The 19,686-nt window shown below is 50.2% G+C and overlaps 1 protein-coding gene across 1 annotated transcript in view; it reads right to left on the bottom strand.

The window, feature by feature from the left end:
* Positions 1-19,686, bottom strand: part of MYO5B (myosin VB) — a 335,175-nt gene that overhangs the window by 71,424 nt on the left and 244,065 nt on the right. Inside the window, exons 16-18 of the mRNA XM_032422730.1 lie at positions 18,868-18,965; positions 13,376-13,462; positions 1,135-1,246 (exon numbers count right to left, since the gene is read on the bottom strand). Of these exons, the coding sequence (XP_032278621.1) occupies positions 1,135-1,246; positions 13,376-13,462; positions 18,868-18,965 (297 nt within the window). The remainder of the gene's footprint in view (positions 1-1,134; positions 1,247-13,375; positions 13,463-18,867; positions 18,966-19,686) is intronic.

Below are 19,686 nucleotides of genomic sequence, written 5' to 3'. Positions count from 1 at the left end.
CTGGCCAGTAAAGGCGGGGGTAACGAACTCTACCTGGGAGGTCAGACAGGCCTCACAGACCAGAAGACAGTCTAAGAGCCCAGTTGGGAAGGAGGGAGGAACCTAGGTGGACCAGCAGAAGAGGAAAAAGGCCTTTCAAGCAAAGCAAACAGCACACGTTCATATAATTTTTCATCAGGGAATTCACTTAGTTCCTCCGTTCCACAAACGTTCCTTCTGTGTTGGGCTCAGTGCTTACAACTAGAGGGTGGACATTAATACAAGGACTGTCCTCGGCAATAAAGGATCCGTGTCTGCAACACAGGATACCATGCACCAGGCTTCCGGTCAGCCGTAGACTACTAGGAGTTCAGTCTCAGGAAGTCATGTTATATGCGGATTTTTTTACTGCAGTGGGATGGGGGTATCGATGCCCTTACTGCCCACATTGTTTGAGGGTGAACTGTACTGGGAATTTAACATTTTTTTTTTGATGTAGTTCTCTCCATTACACTACCTTCTGAAAGGGAAAGTGTTTGATATAACCCTTTATTGAGACCACTTTTACCATGCCCTGCTGTGATCTCTGAATATGGTGGAGCTAATATTTAGGATCTGCCCCTCACAAAAGGCTGCAAAGTAGCTCCAGTCTCAAGACTCAGATTTGAGTTCAGGTTGTCGTAATTGCAGCTTTTGCCTTATTTACAAGCGTCTGGGGTAAGGCCTGAGGCCAGTTATGCAGTAAGTAGATATGAGAAGCACACCTATTTTCCCAACTGCTGACTTCAAAGCTGTGCCTGGGCTTCGGATCAGAGGCCCTGGGCAGGTGCGCGGTGTGGGCAGGTGTGCAGTGTGGGCAGGTGGGCAGATCTACAGAGCTTCGGGCTTTGGAGAAGCCAGAGTCCTGGGCCAGCAGCAAACCCCAGGGGGTTGTACAAACATTTCCACTTTGTACGTGTGCCGAGATGTGGAAAAAGGTAGGAAGTACTCTATATATGTGAAGGGACTTCTCTTCTACAGTTGCTGATGTTGGAGAATGGATGAATATCTCAAACAGTTTTTAGAGGAAGGATAAAGAGCAAAAAACGCTGTTAACTCCCTACCCCCCAATTCTCTGGGCATCCGGATAAGCCTCCAGGGGCACGCCCAGCTCACCTTGATGAGGTTCTCCAGGACAGACCTGCAGATGGCCTTTTTGTCTGTGTTGGCGAGCTCTCTCTTCTTGACCAGCACCCGATACCGGTTGAAGAAGTCATGGTAAGCCCACCTGGAGGGAAAGCGCACAGGTGCATCAGGTGACGTGTCCTGCCTCCCAGCCACACAAAGGCCGCAGGCCATCACAGTGACCCATGGGGTCACGGTTCCTGGCATAAAGCTGTTCTCAGAGCAGCGAGAAACATTCTAGGGGCTGGTATTCGTCCAATCCCTCTGAGAATTTCGGTGTGTGGCTGAATTACACAATCACGAGTGGAAGAGGGAAAAGGAGGGTTCTGCAGACCGTTCTCGGAGGGCTGACTAGAGGCAGAACCACTCACAGGGCTTCTGTCCACACAGAAGCGTGGTGCTCCACTACACTGCTGGAGAAGGAGCCTTGCCTAGAATGCGGCTTGGTTTTTAAATGTTGGTCTTTTCTTATGAAATTAATACTTCTCACTGAAAACTTTTAAAATGCAGGAAAGTATACATAAGCAAATAAAAAGCGATATCCTAACTGCAAGCAACACCACCGTTCACACATTTTGGTATACCTTAGAAGGTACCATTTTTCTCCCCAAAGTAGATTTCGCTTAGGATTTCCCCCCTGTTCATTAGAGTAATGCAAGCCCCCTGTGAAGGAAATGTACAGCAACTCACATTTAAAAAAAAAAAATTGAAGAGCACTTATAATCCCACTACCTTTTTAGTAAGTGTGCTTTGGTAGGTTCTGGAAGGGAATCTTTCAGAGGGCCTTGTGTCTGTTTCTTGGCCTTTGAGGAGAGCTCTACTTAAACTAATGCAAGCTTTTCAATGAGTGAACTATTTCTAGGCGGGGTCCGCCCCCTTTCTCTTGAAAGCTACCTCCCTTCACACAGATGTTCCCTCTCACTCCTGGCTCCTGACCTGGGTTCAGGGGGATGCTCACAACCTCCTCACGTCATCGCACACTCTGTTTCCACACTAGGCTACTCTATGGAGCCTGAACTCCCAATTTAAATCCCTCTGAAGGTGAAGCCGGCCATCCATCCCCCTGGTCCTGCGTCCTCGGCAGAGTGCACCATCAGCCCCCACTTGCCCCTTCAGAAGCATCAGGAGATGCGGCCCATACCCCGTCCCCAGGGACACATGTGGTCCTCGTCGCCTGCTTGGAAATCAATTAGGTGCTGCCTGGAGATTGTGCATCTACCACTTACCATCACCTGTGGCCTCGCTGAATGTCCAGTTGCTCATGCATCTCATTCTCAAGCATTAATGGGGAGTAAATGGATCCTACCCCTCCTCCTGGAACACGTTTGCCTTAAATAAAATTTCATCCAAAGAACTGAGCACTGTGGAATACTAGGTACTCCTGGGGGGGGGGGGGGGGGTACCACGTGCTTGGGAGGCTGGTTGGTTTTGAGCGCCTCTCCTTGCACACTCCACAACCATCCGCCAGCGTGGGCCTTGGGTCCCTCTTCCCTCCCAGGCCATTCTCAGCACCATGGGAGGCAAAGAAAAACCCGGACGGAGCTCCCTACCTCTCCACCACCTCAGTTACCACCTACCTTGGTTTGGGGGAAGATTTCTAACCTAGGGATGGGTGTCGAGGGTGGGGGGAGCATAAGAGCAAGTGACAAAAAGTGACTCTCCTCATTTTTTCCCCGTGTAAGATGGTTGTTTAGAAGTTATCCCTTTTTAAAAACACAGCTTTATTGAGATAGCTCATATACCATAAAATTTACTTTTAATATTTGCAAAGTTGTGCAACCATACCAAATACAGTATTCCAGAACATTTTCATAATCCCCCACCAAGCTCCCAGGCCCATTATCAGTCACTCCCCGTTCTCCCCTCCCTCCCAGACCCTGGCGACCACTCACACCCTTTGTTTCCACGATTCTTACCTTTTAATTAATCCTGTCACAAAGGTAATGGCAGCCTCTATTCTGTTCAGAGCTGAACAGGCATTACATGGCCCTGCTCACGGGCTCCCCGTGATATGTGCAGGTTCCTTCAGGAGGAGGGTAGAGAAGCACAAGGAGCCCCCGAGGCCTCTGGGTTATGGCCTGGGGAAGGGTCACTTCACTTACTTTGCTTCCGTGGTTCCCTGCCCCTCTAGTTGCAAGGGGACTAGGAACTAAACCCACCGAATTCCCAGCCATCTCTAACAGGCAGCTTTAGAAATGGAAACATTGAAGGTTATTTGCCCAGCTAAAGGCTGCTTCAATTATTCTAATCATGTACAATAACTGTCAAGACAACTCCTGAGGTCTGACCGATCTTGATTCTGGAGGCTTAGGAATAGAACTAGAGGTGATAAGCCACAAATCAGACATGCAGTTTGTTTTTAATGCATGCGAACGCTACCGGATTTCTCCCGAGCTCTTTCTGCCCCAAACCCCAAGCTTTAAACACAGGCCATTCTCTCTACTGATATTTCCATGTAGGGTAGGGTGCAAACGGAACGATGTACACAGAAAAAGGGCTTTGTAAGGTCTGAGTCTTCTTATTCCTCATGCCCACCCATCCACATGTGGCTCCATCAAGCCGTTGCTCCTGCCAGCTCAGGGAGGTGTGGGCTCTCCCTCAGAGGCAGCTCAGCACTTTCGGTGTGACTTTCTGAGGGCACCTCCCCCCCCCCCCCCTGCAATACAGTTATTTGTGTACTCATCTTATTTCTCCCTACGAGTTTGCAATTTCTCCGGGGGAAATAATCAGAGCAGCATTTAGCTGGGCTAAAAACCTTAAATGGTTCTAATTTGAAGATCTCTTACTGCTGACAGTTCCATAACTCAGGGAGGTTACAGGCTCAAGGAAACAAGACAGGAGGGAGATGTGACTGCACAGACCTCCAGGCCGGTACAGAGCAAGCCTGGGGTACGGACGCCTGCTCCGCCTCCGGCCGGCAGTGTGACCTCGGGCAAGTCTTGCGCTCGTCCCACATGGATGTCTCCAAAATGGAGAGATCACCACCCACCTCACGAAGTACCTCCAACACTGGGGTGGCCAAGGAGTTCACGGGTGCGGAGTGCTTAGAAAGCTTCCCCCCTTCCCCATCCAAGTTACTCTCCCTTCCTGACTCCCACCCTTTTTCTTACAAAGGCTTCGTGGAATACCTGCCGCAGGGTGATACCGATGGGGGAGGAAGGTGCCCGCAGAACGGAAGCCATCCGCTGTGAAGGGACTGGGTGGGTACTCCCCCTCGTGAGCTACCCAAGGAGCGCATGGCCACCACGGGATCTGGGCATGTACGAGTGTCCTTCCGTCGAGGACCCGGAATCAAAGGGGGATTCTCTTTTCTGTGGACCTCTGTGCTTTTACAGAGAAAGTCCTCGCAGGAAAGGCCCCATCACTTGTAGAAGAAAAACCTCCCAAGTGAAGCTAAACAGAATGGGATTGTTTTTCAAAAAATAGAATTTAACAGAACTTCCTGATCTGGTAGGGACATCTGGATGGAGGTATTTTGCGGCCATGTAAAAATTGGGAAAGACCCCTCTATAGGACCACAGCATATCCAGGATTTCCCCCTGAGGTACTCCGCTACCACAGTCTCTCCCTCCCAGAGAATTAACGATTCCTGTTCTGTGTGGGACACAGAGCTTTATACCTTCTATAAAAGATAGTTTTTGTACATGTGTTAGCTTCTCCGCTCGACTCTAGCCCCCTCTGGCCGGGCTAGGATACATTTTTTAAACTTCTCAATACCTAACACAGTATCTTCATAGTTACTTACATTTTAAAAGAATGGGTATTTTCCTGACCAATAAAGAGGATGGAATCCCAAATGTTAAACCTTTTCATTCTACTAGTGTTTCTCAAAAAGGACACTATTGGCTTTGGAGCAGGACAATCCTTTTGTGCTCAAATGGACACAGAACCTCTTCGAGACCATTCCCTACCACGCCATTCCTCGAGATACGCAAACATGTTTGCAAATATCTGCAAAATGTTTACTATAGAACATAGTTCTAGTCCAGAAAACCACCTTCTTGAGACCAACCAACCATGCCTACCATCTGCCTCCACAGTGTGAGTCCACCGCTTCTGTTCCCGCTTTCTGTCCTCCTCAGGGGGCCGTGAACAGGTCCTCTCCCGCTTGCACTACGGCTGTGGGGTTCCGTGTGGTTCACTGGCCTGGACAGGTCTTTTAAGTCAGTCCTAGGCCTGCTGCTCCTCGAGCCATTTCACATTAATGGTGGGAGAAGAGCTCCCATTCTTAGTCTATTACTAGGCCCCAACTATGGCCTGGATCCTGGGCTATATGGAGTCCTAGTGGCCTCAGGGACAGAATACACACTCAGCCCTGCTCTCCCTGGATTTGGACTCACAGACTTCAATGTCATGCTTCCTGTGGAATGAAGGCCTCCTTCACCCTGCGTGCCCCTGGCCTGCTAGGGTGGTGTGCTGATCTGCTAGAGTAGTCACAGCTGGGTGTGTGGGAAAAGCCCAGGACCTAGGATGGCTCCTGGTGAGAATGGGGAAATCAGAGGCAGAGGCAAGGTCGGAAAGATGCTTCCTTATAACAAGCTCCTCAGGCTCAAGACAGCATGGGGTAAACCCAGCTGCTGTGAATGGCGGAGCAAACGCAGTAGGGTGATGTTTTGGTTGACTGAGTTCCCATCTAGAGCCCAATAATGGATTTAACCATCTACATGTGGGACCATTCTAGGGAACATGCCTCCTCCCTGAGTGGTTCTCAGTGGATAAATGTGAACAGATGGAGTGGATCTGTCAAAGTGGTCGCACGGTGTACTTCCCTTCTCTTGGGTAGATTCCCTCATGTGGGATTGGCTGGAAAACCGAACTCTAGGATAGAGTCCCTCCAATTAGACCAGCGTATGAGGCTCTAAATCACACAATCTTTACAACAGAAGGCCACCAAGAACCACCCCCGCAGATGGCAGGGCAGGTTATCACAAGGGTGAAAATGGCGAGCATGTTTGCAAGTCTTATCTGATAAGCAACTAGTGTCCAGAAAATATAAAGAACTCCTACAGCACCAAAGAGACAAATAACCCAGTTGAAAAAATGGACAAAAAATCTGAATACATTTCTCCAAAGAGGATATACAAATGGCCAATAAGCACATGAAAAGACGCTCAACATCATTAATCATCAGAGAAATACAACCAAAATCACAATGGGATACCACTTGATACCCCCTAGGGTGGCTGTAATAAAACAGACAGACAATAACTGTCGGCAAGAACGTACAGAAACAGGAAGCCACATCCATTGCTGGTGGAAATATAAAATGGTGCAACCACGGTGGAAAACAGTCTGGCAGGCCCTCGAAAGGGTAAACAGAGTTACCAAACGAGCCAGCAATCCCACTCCTAGGTATAACATCAAGAGAAAAAAAAATACATGTTCACACAAAAATACGTACATGGATATTCAGAGGATTATTCATACCTGCCAGAAAGTGGAAATAACCTAAATGTCCATCGACTGATGATGGACGAAACATAGTGTATCCTTACAATACGATGGTATTAGGCAACATAGAATAAAGTTCTGATACGTGTTAAAACCCGGATAACACAAAAGGTCACTTATTATAGGCTTCCATTGGTATGAAGCGTCCAGAGTAGACAAACTTATAGAAAGTTAGTGGTTGCCAGGGCTGGGAGGAGGGGAAAAGAGGTAGTGACCACTAGTGACCACTAATGGGAACAGGGTTTCTCTCTGGGGTGATAAAACATTCTGTAATTGGTAGTGATTGTTGTACAATGCTGGGAATATAATGAAAACCACTCTAGAGTTGCATACTTTAAAAGGATATTTTTATCACACATAAATTATATCTCAATTTTTAAAAGTCAGTGTGATGAACAAATGAGATTTGTGGAGGGCCTTTATAAGGCAATACATAAAACATAGGATTTGTTATTATTTCAGCACCGATACCCACAGAGGGGTTCCTAGTGCACAGACAGCAGGGTATTCACCTGTCACTCATACCACCATTGATTAGCCTCTATTTGCCTTTCCCTCTGTCCCCCACCTATGTCCTGGGAAACACAGGCTCAGACTCAGAGGTGGCCCCGGGTCTGAAGGTTGCTACGCTTTGCTGCCAAGGGAAGGAAACCTAATTCTTCCCCATTGGCTCTGAGCTGGAACCGAGTTACAAAGTGAGGAGCAGAAAATCTAATCAGTCTTGGCATCTGCCCAGATACAACCAAGTGGCTGCAGCTGACCGGTGACCAACAATTTCCTCCAGGGGAGAGTTTCAAGGCAGAGCGCACGTGCAAATCAGCTTCCCTGTGGCTGTGACGAGCAGCCCCAGCTGAGGACCCTGTGACGGACTCCAGTCCAAGAAGTGAGCGCAGCTCTCAGGCACAAGAGCCACAAGGAAGGGCTGTAAGATCTCAGGACAAAGAACTGCTGCACACCAAAGTAACTTCTACATTACTGTGCTTGGTGGGGTTTTTAATCACAAGGCAGGTAACTGTATGTCTGTTTAATCGTGACTAAATGGGCAGGTGAACCCAGCAACTTCTCAAGACTCCACCTCCTTCCACAGTCCTGTGTTTCGTCCACATGGGGGCTGAGGGATGGAGGCTGCCAATGAGAAGTCGTTTTAGAAGGCGCCGCTGAGTTTTTCTGAGGTGAAGAGGAGATGCATGGAAGGTTTAGGAGTTTTGTTTTTAAATATAAACCTTGCATATTCAAGTCGTCCTCCCACAACACATGTGTTGTGGTTAAATGGAGTTTGCTTCACAAGTCCTCTGGGACACAAAGCTGCGTCGAACACCCCCCCCCCGCCCCCGCGGGAGACAGAGCATCACACAGGCATAAAACATATCTGGGGGTGGGGGGCCGGGAGCCAGGTAACGGTGGCCAAGCTGCTCTTCCCAGACAGTGCATTTATCACAGTGCTTTATGTATGTGATAATGGGCAGATTTCTTGGCCACTGCAGCACATTTCAAATGGAATGATACATTTTCATTTTAAATCAGACTCACAGAGCCATAATTCTTAGGCAGATAAAAATAGACAAGTATAGAGGCTGAGGGCGGGACGAGGGACCTCCAGAGAGCAGCCGCCAGCCCGCCACCCCGAGTGCGTGCTCTCGGGCTGGCTGGGCTTGGGGGGGCATTAGGCACGTGTTCGCTTCAGAACAGGGCTAAGTGTCCTGTGCCCAGGGCATCAGTAGGCTGGATGCAGGAACTTGGCCTGAAATCGTGGCTGCAAAGGGCTGCCCTCTGCATGGGCTCCTGGGGAAGTGGCCTCAGGACATTTCATCACAAGTCCCTGAGACCCTGGGCCATGCGTTTCTTTCCTCTTTGGCATTTTCTTCCCTGGAAAGAGTTGGCATGTGCCCTTTGGCCACTTAAGTTGGAGAAATGTAGGGAAATGTTCTGAGTTGTAATCCCCCCTCATCAAAGAAGCCACTGAAGTTTCCTTGGACAACAGCTCTGCAAAATTGTGGTCACTTGACAAGCTAAAGCAAGTGAAATCACGTTGCTGTCTTGAGTCTTAGCACCATGGAGGCAAATTCTTTCTGAGAGGACTCCCCAGTCTGCTCAGGTCCCTCCGGGCTCACAAACGTGTCCCAGAGTCAGGCTAACAAAATGACTGCTCGGCTCTACATTCCTTCAAAAGCTAACACCTTGACGGGTACCCAGGTGTACCACCTTGCTTGCTTTGTCCCCAGATATAGCACACACCCCAACCTCCGGGATGAGGCAGTAAGGGAGATGCTGAAGCAGTGAGGTCACTCCAGATGCTTACCATGACTGGCAGGTGCATCGGGCGATGTGCAGAGTCACAAGATTACGGGTGGGGTAGCTTTGCCCCCAGCCCTCTCCCCACCGCTCACCTTTCAAAGAAAGGCCATCCTGGGTGTTGTGGCTCTGGGAGAGGGGATTAGCATCGAAATGAAATAATATGGATGATTCAGCTCTATCTCAACACTAACAAAAGTGCCATAAAACCATGGCGCCTCTTTCCAAAAGAGAATACTTCAAATGGCCGTTTGGGGAGGGAATCTTCCCTTTGAGCCTTCAGCAAAATCTGCTAAGTCAGCAAAGGTAAGGCAGCACTGTGGACCTAAGCCCAAACGTGTAAATCACAGCATTAGGTAACATTTTCTGTGGAGCAGAAAATACCAGCTTTTCCTTCCCTTCCTACTCTCTCCACAATACTTGCAATTAGGAAAACAAAAGGTACAGATGCCCTTGCGATTAAGTTGGTAGAAAGAAGTGTGAATCAACTAGGGAGGCAGGAAAGACACCCATCGGCTGCCCCGTAAGAGGCGAGTCTGTGGGCATCTCAACGTTGAGGGTGACACTGATTGCAACCAGCTGGAACGAACAGCAGGAGAGGTCTAAAGACTTGGAATCAGCGGGCTCTCTCAGCGGCCGAGGGAGAGGTGGTCTGGATGAGAAGAAAAGCCTATCTGGCATGCTAAAACTGGAAGACGGAACAGGAAGAATGAATGAGGACTGACTGGCAGAGAAGGTCTCTTCCCGGATCGCTGGGCAGGAGAACTTCTCGTCCCTTCTGTGCCTGGACATGGCACTGCTCCCGGGCTGGTGGAATCCTCCCACTGCCTCCCCACCCATCTGAAGCCTCCTCACCCTTCAAGGCCCCACCTCAAACCTCACCTCCTCCATGAAGCCACATTTCCTTCCAAACTTGGCCTAATTCTATGTTGCTGTTTTAGGTTTTTATCCCTTCTCCTAGACTGTGACTCCTGACGGGCTGAGGTCATGACCTAGATCCTTGATCGCCTCCCGGCCATCGGCACAGAGCTAGAAGCTGGACAGGGGAGGAGACGTGGAGCGGGCGGCCAGGTTAACAGGAGAGGAGACATGAAGGCAAGAACACGTTCTCACTCTACAGAAGCTCAGGTAAGACCACAGGAGTAAAACCCTGTCCCTTTTTCCTCTTCCACCTCTTCTAACAGAGGATTCTGTACCGCACCAGCAAACCGGCAGGAGTGTGGGTGGGACACGTGGTCACTCGGATTTCACCACGAGGCTGCAAGTTCAGTGGGTGAATCCGAGGCGGCAGAGATGCATGGTGACCTCGGCCTAAAGCATGGTCTAGAGCTAATTGCATTGGACCCAGACTCCTGGCTTTTCCTTGATGGTCTCCAAGACAAGAGGTTCACACCCTCTGCAAAGCACTCGTCTTACTATCAAACTCATTGTTTTAGAAAGTTCTTGGCAAAACAGGTGACTCCTGACATCCTGAGATGGATCCCCACGGTTTCAGCTGCCCTAGAGTATCTCATTTTCACATGCTTCCCTGGTTTCTTCTCCCCTGGAGTGGCAGGGTCCCAACGTTCACGCCTCCCGCTTGACAAGCCCCCCAGCAGCACCAGTTATGTGAGAGACAGAGATGAGCACCTGGGCTCCTTGGCTCACCTGGAGGCCTCTGTGCTGCAAAGCACATGGCTGTGAGGACCCGTGATCCCGAAGGTTCTTGCACAAGGACCCTCAACAGCTGAACATGGGACATCTCAGCTCCAGTTTTGACAGACTTTAGGTAATTCTTAGACCCGCCTTTTCAATTCCTTAGAGAACTTTGGAATGCTCTTTTGAGGTGACCAGACACATCAGACACAAAAATAAAGCTAAACATTTCTAGCATAGGCCTGTTTTATCCTGATAATTACATCCATAAGGATGCAGTTTCTTGCTCATATCTAATGAGTGATAAACATGTTATTAAATGCTTAGGTGCCTGCAACGTGTGGAGGACTTTAGATGCATTATGTCTTTCAATTCAATCACCTATGATGGAACTACTTCGTGATAAGGGAACCCAGGCTCGGAAATTGACTCGCTTGAGGTTACCTAGCCAAGGACGATGGGAGCGGACCACGCAAGCCAGGCCAGACTCCAAAGGCCAAGGGTTCAACCACAGGCTCTTCTGGCTCTAGCCCAGGCCACACATAGTTCTGCAGTCTGGATTTCTATTTACAAGCGGGGGCCGGCAGGGTGCAGTTTTACTCCAAGCCTTAGGTCTGGGCCCAGCCCCAGGGAGCAGACAGAAAACCCTATCCTTGCTCTTCTCTCCTCTGATCCCCGTTTGGATGGCACCACCTCACCGACATGAGCAGTCAGATGCTTGGCAACAAGCATGCAGCCGGGCAGAGGAAGGGGGGTTCTAAGTCCTCACTCAACCCCAGCCACAGTGACCTTGAGCAGTTCACTTCCTTCTGTGGGCCTCATTAGCAAAAGTGTTTTACATCATGACGCAGCCATGTCTATATATAAAGCTGAAGTGAGCTCACGCTCTGATACCCTTTCTACCACAAATTGCCATCTTCTATTTTCCATCCCGGGTCATTTCATTAAATAAGATGCCGGTCATGACCCATTATATTGATTTCCTGACCCAGTAACGGGTTGCAAAGCAATTCTGAGAAACAATGGACTGAAGATGGTAGACTACAGACTTTTTGGGGGAGGCCAGCAGATAGGGGAGAAGCAGGGGTGGAGCCTGGCTGCCTGGGGAGCACACTCTGAGAAGCAGCGGCTAGGCAGCTCCCTAAGGTCCTTGCCACGTTTGTAAGTTGTATGAACTCCGTCGGATCTGAATGCTGTGCTTGGAGCAGCCACTGGAAGTTGATCTAATTGGCTAGACCACAGTTCTTTGAACTCAAGACAAAGCTACTGTGCCCGTGGCCTGAGCCCTATTCCCTCAACCAAAACATGGATGCCAGGCCCTGCAGGGCAGACAGGGAGAAGGCAGGCCAGAGCCCTCACCTGAGAAGGGTAAGCATGGCTCACCTCCTCCATCATGGAGTTGTCAGCCGTTTGTGTTCAGACCCCAGGGGCTCAGGAAAGGAGATGTAGCCCCAGGACACTCCCTGTCTTTCTCCTGAGCAGGGAGAGACTTGGTTGAAAGAAAACACAAACAGTCTTCCACTCTGGCCAGAGCAGATCGTTCTGAATAATGCTCCAACCTGCTGGGTTTTGTAAAAGCTGCCTGGGGGTTCCAGATTAGTGGCAGTTCTTGTGCTCTCCACGTCAAATGCAAACTCCTAATTCCATCACTTATTTCCTTCCCGGGTCTAACATTTGGGAGCTGCTGCTGGTTACATGGCTGCATGGTCAATACCTGTTGCTATGAAGGCATTCCTCCACCACAGTGGCCAAGTTCCAGCTGGAGATGGCGGGGAGGGAGGCCGGTCTGCACGTCCTCCTCCCAATTTCCAGCTCCCTCCACCTCCTGAAACATACGGGACTTCCAAGGACAGGGGTCCCTGGGGAAAACACCATGCGCTCTGGGCTACTACACTGGCTCAGCTCAGCTCAGCCCACGGCAGAGGACACCTGGTCTGTGAGATGCTGGTATGCAGTATGACCTCACGAGAGCTAACAGGTCCCTATCCACACCTCACTCCTACTTCAGGCAAGCATCTAGAAAAGATCCAGTCTTGACATAGCTTCAACAGACTCTAGGTGGCTCAAGGACTTAACCACAGTGCAAATTAGATCTTGATAGTGGTTTCTGAAATTCAAGATTTTATTTTCCATCACAGATTTGATTCTATTTTTAAAGGTAAAGGGGTCCACTGACAAATGGATGGATAAACAAAAAGTGGTCTACGCATACAATGGAATAGTATTCAGCCACAAAAAGGAAATTCTGACCCATGCTACATGGGGGAGCCTTAGAGATATTAGACTAAGTGAAAGAAGCCAGTCACCACCACTGTAGGATTCCACATATATGAAGGACACAGCGTTGTCAAAAACAGACACAGAGTAGAACGGTGGCTTCCAACTGTTGGAGGGGGGAGGAAATGGGGATTTAGTGTTTAATGGGTACAGAGTTTCAGTTTTGCAAGATGAAAAGAGTTCCGGAGATGGGTGCACAAATAATGTACTTACCACCACTAAAATGTACACTTCAAAGTGATTCAGACAGTAAATAAGTGTATTTAACAATAATAAAAAAAAAAAAAAAGTAAAGGGAACGACGTGGGAGTGAAGAAGAAATCCCCTTTGGAGCTCTAGCTCGCCCCTCGCCCAGACCAGTGCCAATCTGAAATGGGAAAAGCTGCCCCAGAGGATGCCACCATGGACTCCCATGCTTCCCAGGCCAAATGATATTCTCCTGTCAGCATCCTGCCTGGGTCCTCAGTGTCCAGGAACTTTATGCAGGATGGGTCTCTGGCTGACAGCGTGGAAGCGGGTTCCCTGGGGAGCCAGGCTCCGGCTGCCCCAGGAGGCGCGTGGCTGGTGGGCGCATTACCTGGACGGGTAGCCGGCCGCGCTGATTCGGATCGTCTCCAACACCCCGCACGCTCGGAGTTGCTGCACTGCTCTCTTTGGGTCAAAGCTGCAAAACAGTAAGACAAGCTGTGAGTGGCCATGCTGGCAAAGAAATGGATCAAGAGAGAGGGACAGAGGACTTCTTCCTGCACCGAGACACAGACCATCGCGCACCTTGAGCACAAGGTCAGGGGCCAAGCACCGACAAAGGACACTGATTGGCAGGCGCATGAGCCATATCCACACCCCAGTTCTGTGCATTCTTGGTCTCACCTGGGATACGTCATCTTCTTCTTGGCATAACTGAATTCTGTCTACCATCCAAGACCCATTCATGCCTCCTCTCCAGAGCCTTCCCTTATTAGTTCCACCCACGGAGGTATCTGCGTTCAAAAGCCAAGTCATATACACTCACCACCACAAGCAGTATTTGGCTCAGGAGTTAGAAGGGTGAGTTTCGGGCCAGGCAGAGCTGGGTTTGAATTGTGACATGGTCACTCACCAGCTGCATGTGTCACCTCGGGAAGGCAATATCACCTCCTCGGGCCTTAGTATCCTCACCTATAAAATGGGGATAATAGTAGTGTCCCTTTTTTAGGGTTAGTGCGAAGATTAAACCTAACAGCCCAGGAAAGCAGTTGGACCGGCACCGGGGACATTAGCACACATGCATCGCTGCTGCTACCACTTCCTGGTTAAGATAAAGAAACTGATCTTCCCGTCTTCAGAGGCCTGAGCCAGGTCTTCAACAACTCACGTGCCCTAAACTGCTGTTTAGCCCTGAAAACTGGGAAGTACTCCAACACGTACGTCGAGTAGGACGCTGTACAATCAGCGATCAGATGTGGTCTGGGCTGAGAGTCCCCGCCCTGGGAGAGAAGTGCACAGAAGTGCACAAAGCCGTAGGTGAGAACCATGGTGCTGTAAGAGGCCAGGGGGGAGAGCGGCCAGGGGTGGCTAGAGCAATCGGAGGGGCGGGAGGTCTTCCTGGGGAAAGAACTCAGCCGAACTAATCTCTATAGTTCGGGCTGTTCCTCAGCTCAGTTCGAGCCCAGGGCCACGAGTCTTGCGCTCCTGCTCTGGGAACTGGGCGGCAGGCAGGGCTGAGGCTCAGATCCCCAGATCACGTTCATTGGCCGTAGCACATACCTTGGCCAAGCTGACGGGAGGCCTGTCTGCCCCATGGCGAGAGCTGGGCAGCTTCATCTCTAGGACACCAGGGGGCAGCCTCTTACCACCAGTGTCTGCCACCTCGCTGACAGCTCTGGGAGTTTTCCCAGCAGCTAGGCCCACTCAGGGTTCCGCAGGATGGGTTACAGCTCCCCACCGGAGATTTGTCCTGCCCTCCCCCCTCTCTGTATGAGCTGCTCAGCTCCCAGTACTAGGTGTTCTCCTACACCAAGGACCCAGCAGTCGCTCGAGGCAGAGGCACTGGGTCCACAGGCACCTTCCAGGTGACTGAAGACCACGAGCTGACCTTGAGTCCAGGGACTCTCTGCGTTCCAGGTCAGCCCTGGGGCTCCCTGTCCCGGAGACACCCACACTGTCCTCCAGGCCCGTGCCCCCTTGGCCTCCTGCTGCCCCCGAACCTGCCCAAGTCCTGCTACTTTGGACACCCAACTCCTCCAGGAAGTCCTCCTGATTACTCCAGTCCCACGGCACCCATGGCTTGAGTAAGGGACAACTGAGCACTAAAGTCTTCACAGTCCTGAGCAAGGCAGTGACTTTAGAGGAGTTAATTTCATTTTTTTAAAACAGGCAAAAAGCTCCTCAGCAGAAGGTCTTATAGGATGAAAGAAAACCAAAGGAGTATAGGTGAGGAGCCTCTGCGATACCCGGAGCCTCTCACTAGGGTCCTCCCCTCTGCAGCAGTTCTGAGGTGTCGCCAGGACATAGCACAGCTCTGGAGTCCCAGAAAAACCTTAACCAATGTGCAGTGGTAGTGAGGAGTCTGAGAACATGGGGCACAAAGGCTGCTTGTGACCTGGAGTGACCCGAGGCAGCCTTGGGGACGCAGGCTCTGCTGCTCTCACCTCGAAGGTGGTCAGCTGGGCCCCAAGTTAGGAACTCACGGTGGGTGTGCTCGCGCTTCGGGGAAGGCTTCCTGGGGGCTGCAGACCTCTCCCCCCGAGGCTCTCTGCACCTGTGCTCTCCAGGCCTGGGTCTGATTCAACCTGCTGTGTGTGCCGGGGATGGGCAGCGTGCTTGGCAAGCATCTGTGACCCCTCGTCCTTCGTGGGCTGGGGGCCCACCTGCAGTCCTCCCCACTGCCCTGCTCACACGCGCACTTTCCTCCTGAGTCGGCAACACTGTCTTCCCCGCGGGGTGGGGGAAGAGAGCAAGGGCAAAGCAGAAAACTGGGTATGGCCACTAACACCTTATGCCACTCTGGGCAACGTTTCCTCTCTGTAGCTCCTTTTCCTCATTTATTCAACAGAAACTGAGAATATCTGCCCAAATAGAATTCACCGGTTGGTTGTAAGGACTAAGTGATAGAAAAGAAGACCACTATTAGGAAAAAACCAGCAGACACTCCACCAAAAAGATCTTGTCACCCTCTTTCCCTGTTCATACCCCCCAGGGGATGTGTAAAGCCAGCCAGCCTATGTATCTTAATCTTATCTCTTCGATGATAAAGAAAGCTGTCACCAGCATCTCTCAGTCAGCCTCCCTGCATGTGCTACCAGGTCCGCGGGAGTGGAAAAGCAGCTCCTCCCCGCCTATTAAATTTTGGAGGACCATGGTGAGGACAAGCAACACTTAATTCTGGACTGAAAAAGTCACCAAAGATCTCTAGGGTCCAACCGCTGAAACACAGGGCTATACTTTCTCCTCCCAATCAATGTGCAGGCTCAGCAGAGCCGGCAGCTGAGAACTCGGCTCCCCTCAGCAGTCACGCGCCACTCCCCCGATTCTTGCCACACTGCCCGCTCCCACCCATCTCCAGGCTCTGTGGCGTGCTGCAGTCACACTCGAGGTCCCCGGGACTCCCAGGGTTGTCCACTTCTGAGCTCGGGGGACTGGCCCTCGGGAAACTGGCTAGTTCCTCCAACCAGCGATCCCAGGGGGATCACACTCCCCCAGGCCACCTCCTCCCTGCACACGTAAGCACCCCCGACCTCTCCGCTCCTGCAGCACTCCCACGCACCCTCTGGCGGTCACGTCTATGCTGTTGTCCGTAGTTGGCGACTGGCAACACCTCAAGGCTGAGGGACCTTTCTGTCATTCCACTTGTCCTCGCCCAGTGTCCAGTCAATAGTGGGTATGATAGATGTTTTTTGAATATGGATAAAGGAAGCAGCAGAGGGGAAAAAAGACTTTTCCAACATGGGATGCTATCAAAGCACGTGGTGTAGGACAGCGGTCCTCCACTGCGGGATGCGATTCTGTCCTCCAAGGAACACTTAGCAATCATAAAGCACTTTTAGTTGTCACAGTGATGGGGATGCTACCAGAATACTACAGTGGACAGGACAGCCCCCCACAACAACATATTACCTGGCCCAAAATGCCAGGGATGCCAAGGTTGAGAAAGCAGTTGTAGGGGATGGGGTGGGGAGTTATACAGAACTTCCCTTCTGGAATTATATATACTTTTTTTTTTTTTTAAATAATATATTTTAAATAATGGTTATATATTGAACTCGTCAAAATTTTTATGCTTCTCACAAATCATCTACATCATCTCCTTGATTTCTTTCATCAGGATGATCTGCTTTAGCTACATTTAGCAGATGAAGAAAGGAGGCCAATAGTATAGGGCTAACTTGTGGATCAGCCAAACAATTGGTCGTAGAGCCCAAACTAGAATCCAGGTGCTCTGACCTGGTTCAGTATTCTCCCCACTTTATTAGGGCGATTTGGGTCCTGAAGGCAAAACATGGCCCATCAGGACTAGACAGTCATTCTGAAAGCCCCCAGCATCTCTCTTCATCTGGGAGGGGAGTTCCAGCAAGATAATCCAGAAGGTGGCAGGCACCAGGTTCTGAGGAACTAACTGCACAAGGCCGCAGCTGGTTGAGGGCAGAGCTGGTACCCAGCCCTCAACTCTCCTCTCCGGGGTCCCTGCACGCCACTCCTGCCCTTCACACGTAATCGAAGTCTTTCACGCATGCTGCCCTTCTAATAGCCTCCTCTTCTTCCGGAGGCAGCTGGTAAACAGCTGTCACAAGGAGGAATTCCTAACCACTTCTCAGAAATTGGGAGGAAGGGAAAAGAGTCAACAAGCAGCATGCTTCAAAGAAGGCGGACTTGATGTTGTCTTCCTGACCTTTTTCAGCACAAGGCCCATCTGAGTGCAGGTCAAGCTTTATGAAATAACAGGAACGGCAGAGGGGAGTTCAGATATTCACTCGGACAGAGTTGCCAAAAGAAATTATATTTCCCAGAAAGAAATTATGCTAGGACCAAAAAGGAAGTCAGAAAGCTAGGAATAAAGTGCTTTAAAAACTTAGAAATATACCTCCTCTGACCAGAAGATACAGCTGTGTGGTGGCTCAGGGCAGTTGGAATAATGGGGCTGGGGAGGTAAGTAAGAGACTGTTCTAAAGACTTAGGGCAGTATTCCAGGCAAGTAACAGAGTCTAAAACAAGGTGAAAGAAGGAAGAGAAAAGGGAACCAAAGTAACACATTTTCAAGCAGACTCCATGAGACTTTCACAATGACTGGACATTGGGGAATAAGGAAGAGGGAAGAATCAGGTGGAAGGGGGGGCGGGGGCAAGGAGTCTGCTTTCAGACATGTTGAATGTGAATTAGCCAATGAAACCTCAGGAGGCATTCAGAAAGTCTGGTCTGGAATTTGGCAGAAACCAGAGATGAACAAAGACATTGAAGAGTCACTGCTATATAGATTTGGGTGGGGTCAACCGTGCGGGCATGGATAGAATTGGAAGACGATATCCAAGATAGGGGTAGAAGAATTTAGACCAGAGGAGGCTGAGGGGTGGGGTGGGGGAAGGTGAGTAGGTATGAATAACTCTGGAAGCTCAGTGGTAGAGGGGATGTGAGAAATAGGACCATCATGTCTCATCACTCAACACGTCATTTGAGGTCAAGTTTCCCCCATGGAAGACATCTTCTCTGACCACTCCAGCTATCCTGCCACCTCCGAATTGAATATTTGCTATGAGATACAGGTACATCTACATTTACACACTTTTATGTGGTTCTCTGTTTGATTCAGGTGTGCACACTCAACACCACTGTAAACTCCGTGTGATTAGGGAACTATATCCTCTCATCCTCTCGAATCTTTCTAGACAGCAGACAGGTGGAACTTGGTAAATGTCTGTTGGCCTGTGTTTAGCACGTAAACCATCTGTGAAGTGTAAGACCAACTATTCATCCTGCTGCAGACCACCCCCACCCACTCTCTTCCACCTGAACTTTTAAGGAAACACGAAGAGGCCAGGCTCGATCAGCCTGACTGCAGCCGAGAGGCGGCTGGCCAACGCCCGCACAGGCACTCACTGGAAGGGGAGCTTCTCGTCGTTGGGTTTGATGCAGCGCACGTAGTGTGGTGTTGTGGCATTCAGGGTCTCCATGAGCAGATGCAGGGAGGTACGGAACTGGAGAGACAAGAGTCAGTGCCCAGTTACTTTTAACATTCTGCAGATGTATAATTAACAAAGAAATGCCCAGAGATTGGTGGTGATAGTTGTTGATACCGTTACCATCATCATGAATCCAGGAAGGACGGGACCAAATTCAGAGACCCGGGGTCAGATTCTCCCTGACACTCCTGCCTTGCTGTAGGTCCAAAATCAAGGCCCTCCCACATTCAGGCATTAGGACTCTTTAAACTAAATGGGGGAGAGCCCAGCTGCTAACACATCTAACCCAGCATGGTAGATCAAATGAGATGAGAGGGGGTCAGTGCTAGGACATAGGACAGAAGTCATCACGGTGACTGGAGGCTGGTTATTCCTAAACCAGAGGCCGGGGAGCCCCAAATTCCAGGGCCTGGGCATCCTGGAAGTTATGAGAGTAATGTGATAAGTCTAGAACAGGCAAGTCCACTGCAAGAGAAAGGTTCGTGGCTGCCAGACCGGACATAGAATCCCACGAAGACCCCGCAGAAGGGGCTGCAGTTTTCTAGTCCCCAGACTTCTTTAACCCAACCTGTGGATTCTAGGACCCTCTCGCCTCTTCTACCAGGTCTCTGTGGTCCTATCAGGGGAACTAAATGCACTGCTTGGGGCTATACTCATCCCCTTTCTCTTTTCGGTCTGTTCTCTCTAGAGAGGGCTTCCCAGTGTCCTCCTTCAAAGAGGACATAAGGACTGAGCT

Source organism: Phoca vitulina, unplaced genomic scaffold (genome assembly GCF_004348235.1).
Source record: "Phoca vitulina isolate PV1807 unplaced genomic scaffold, GSC_HSeal_1.0 scaffold27, whole genome shotgun sequence".
NCBI lineage: Eukaryota > Metazoa > Chordata > Mammalia > Carnivora > Phocidae > Phoca > Phoca vitulina.
Note: the sequence above shows the minus strand (reverse complement) of the source record. Positions and strands in the feature narration are given on the sequence as shown.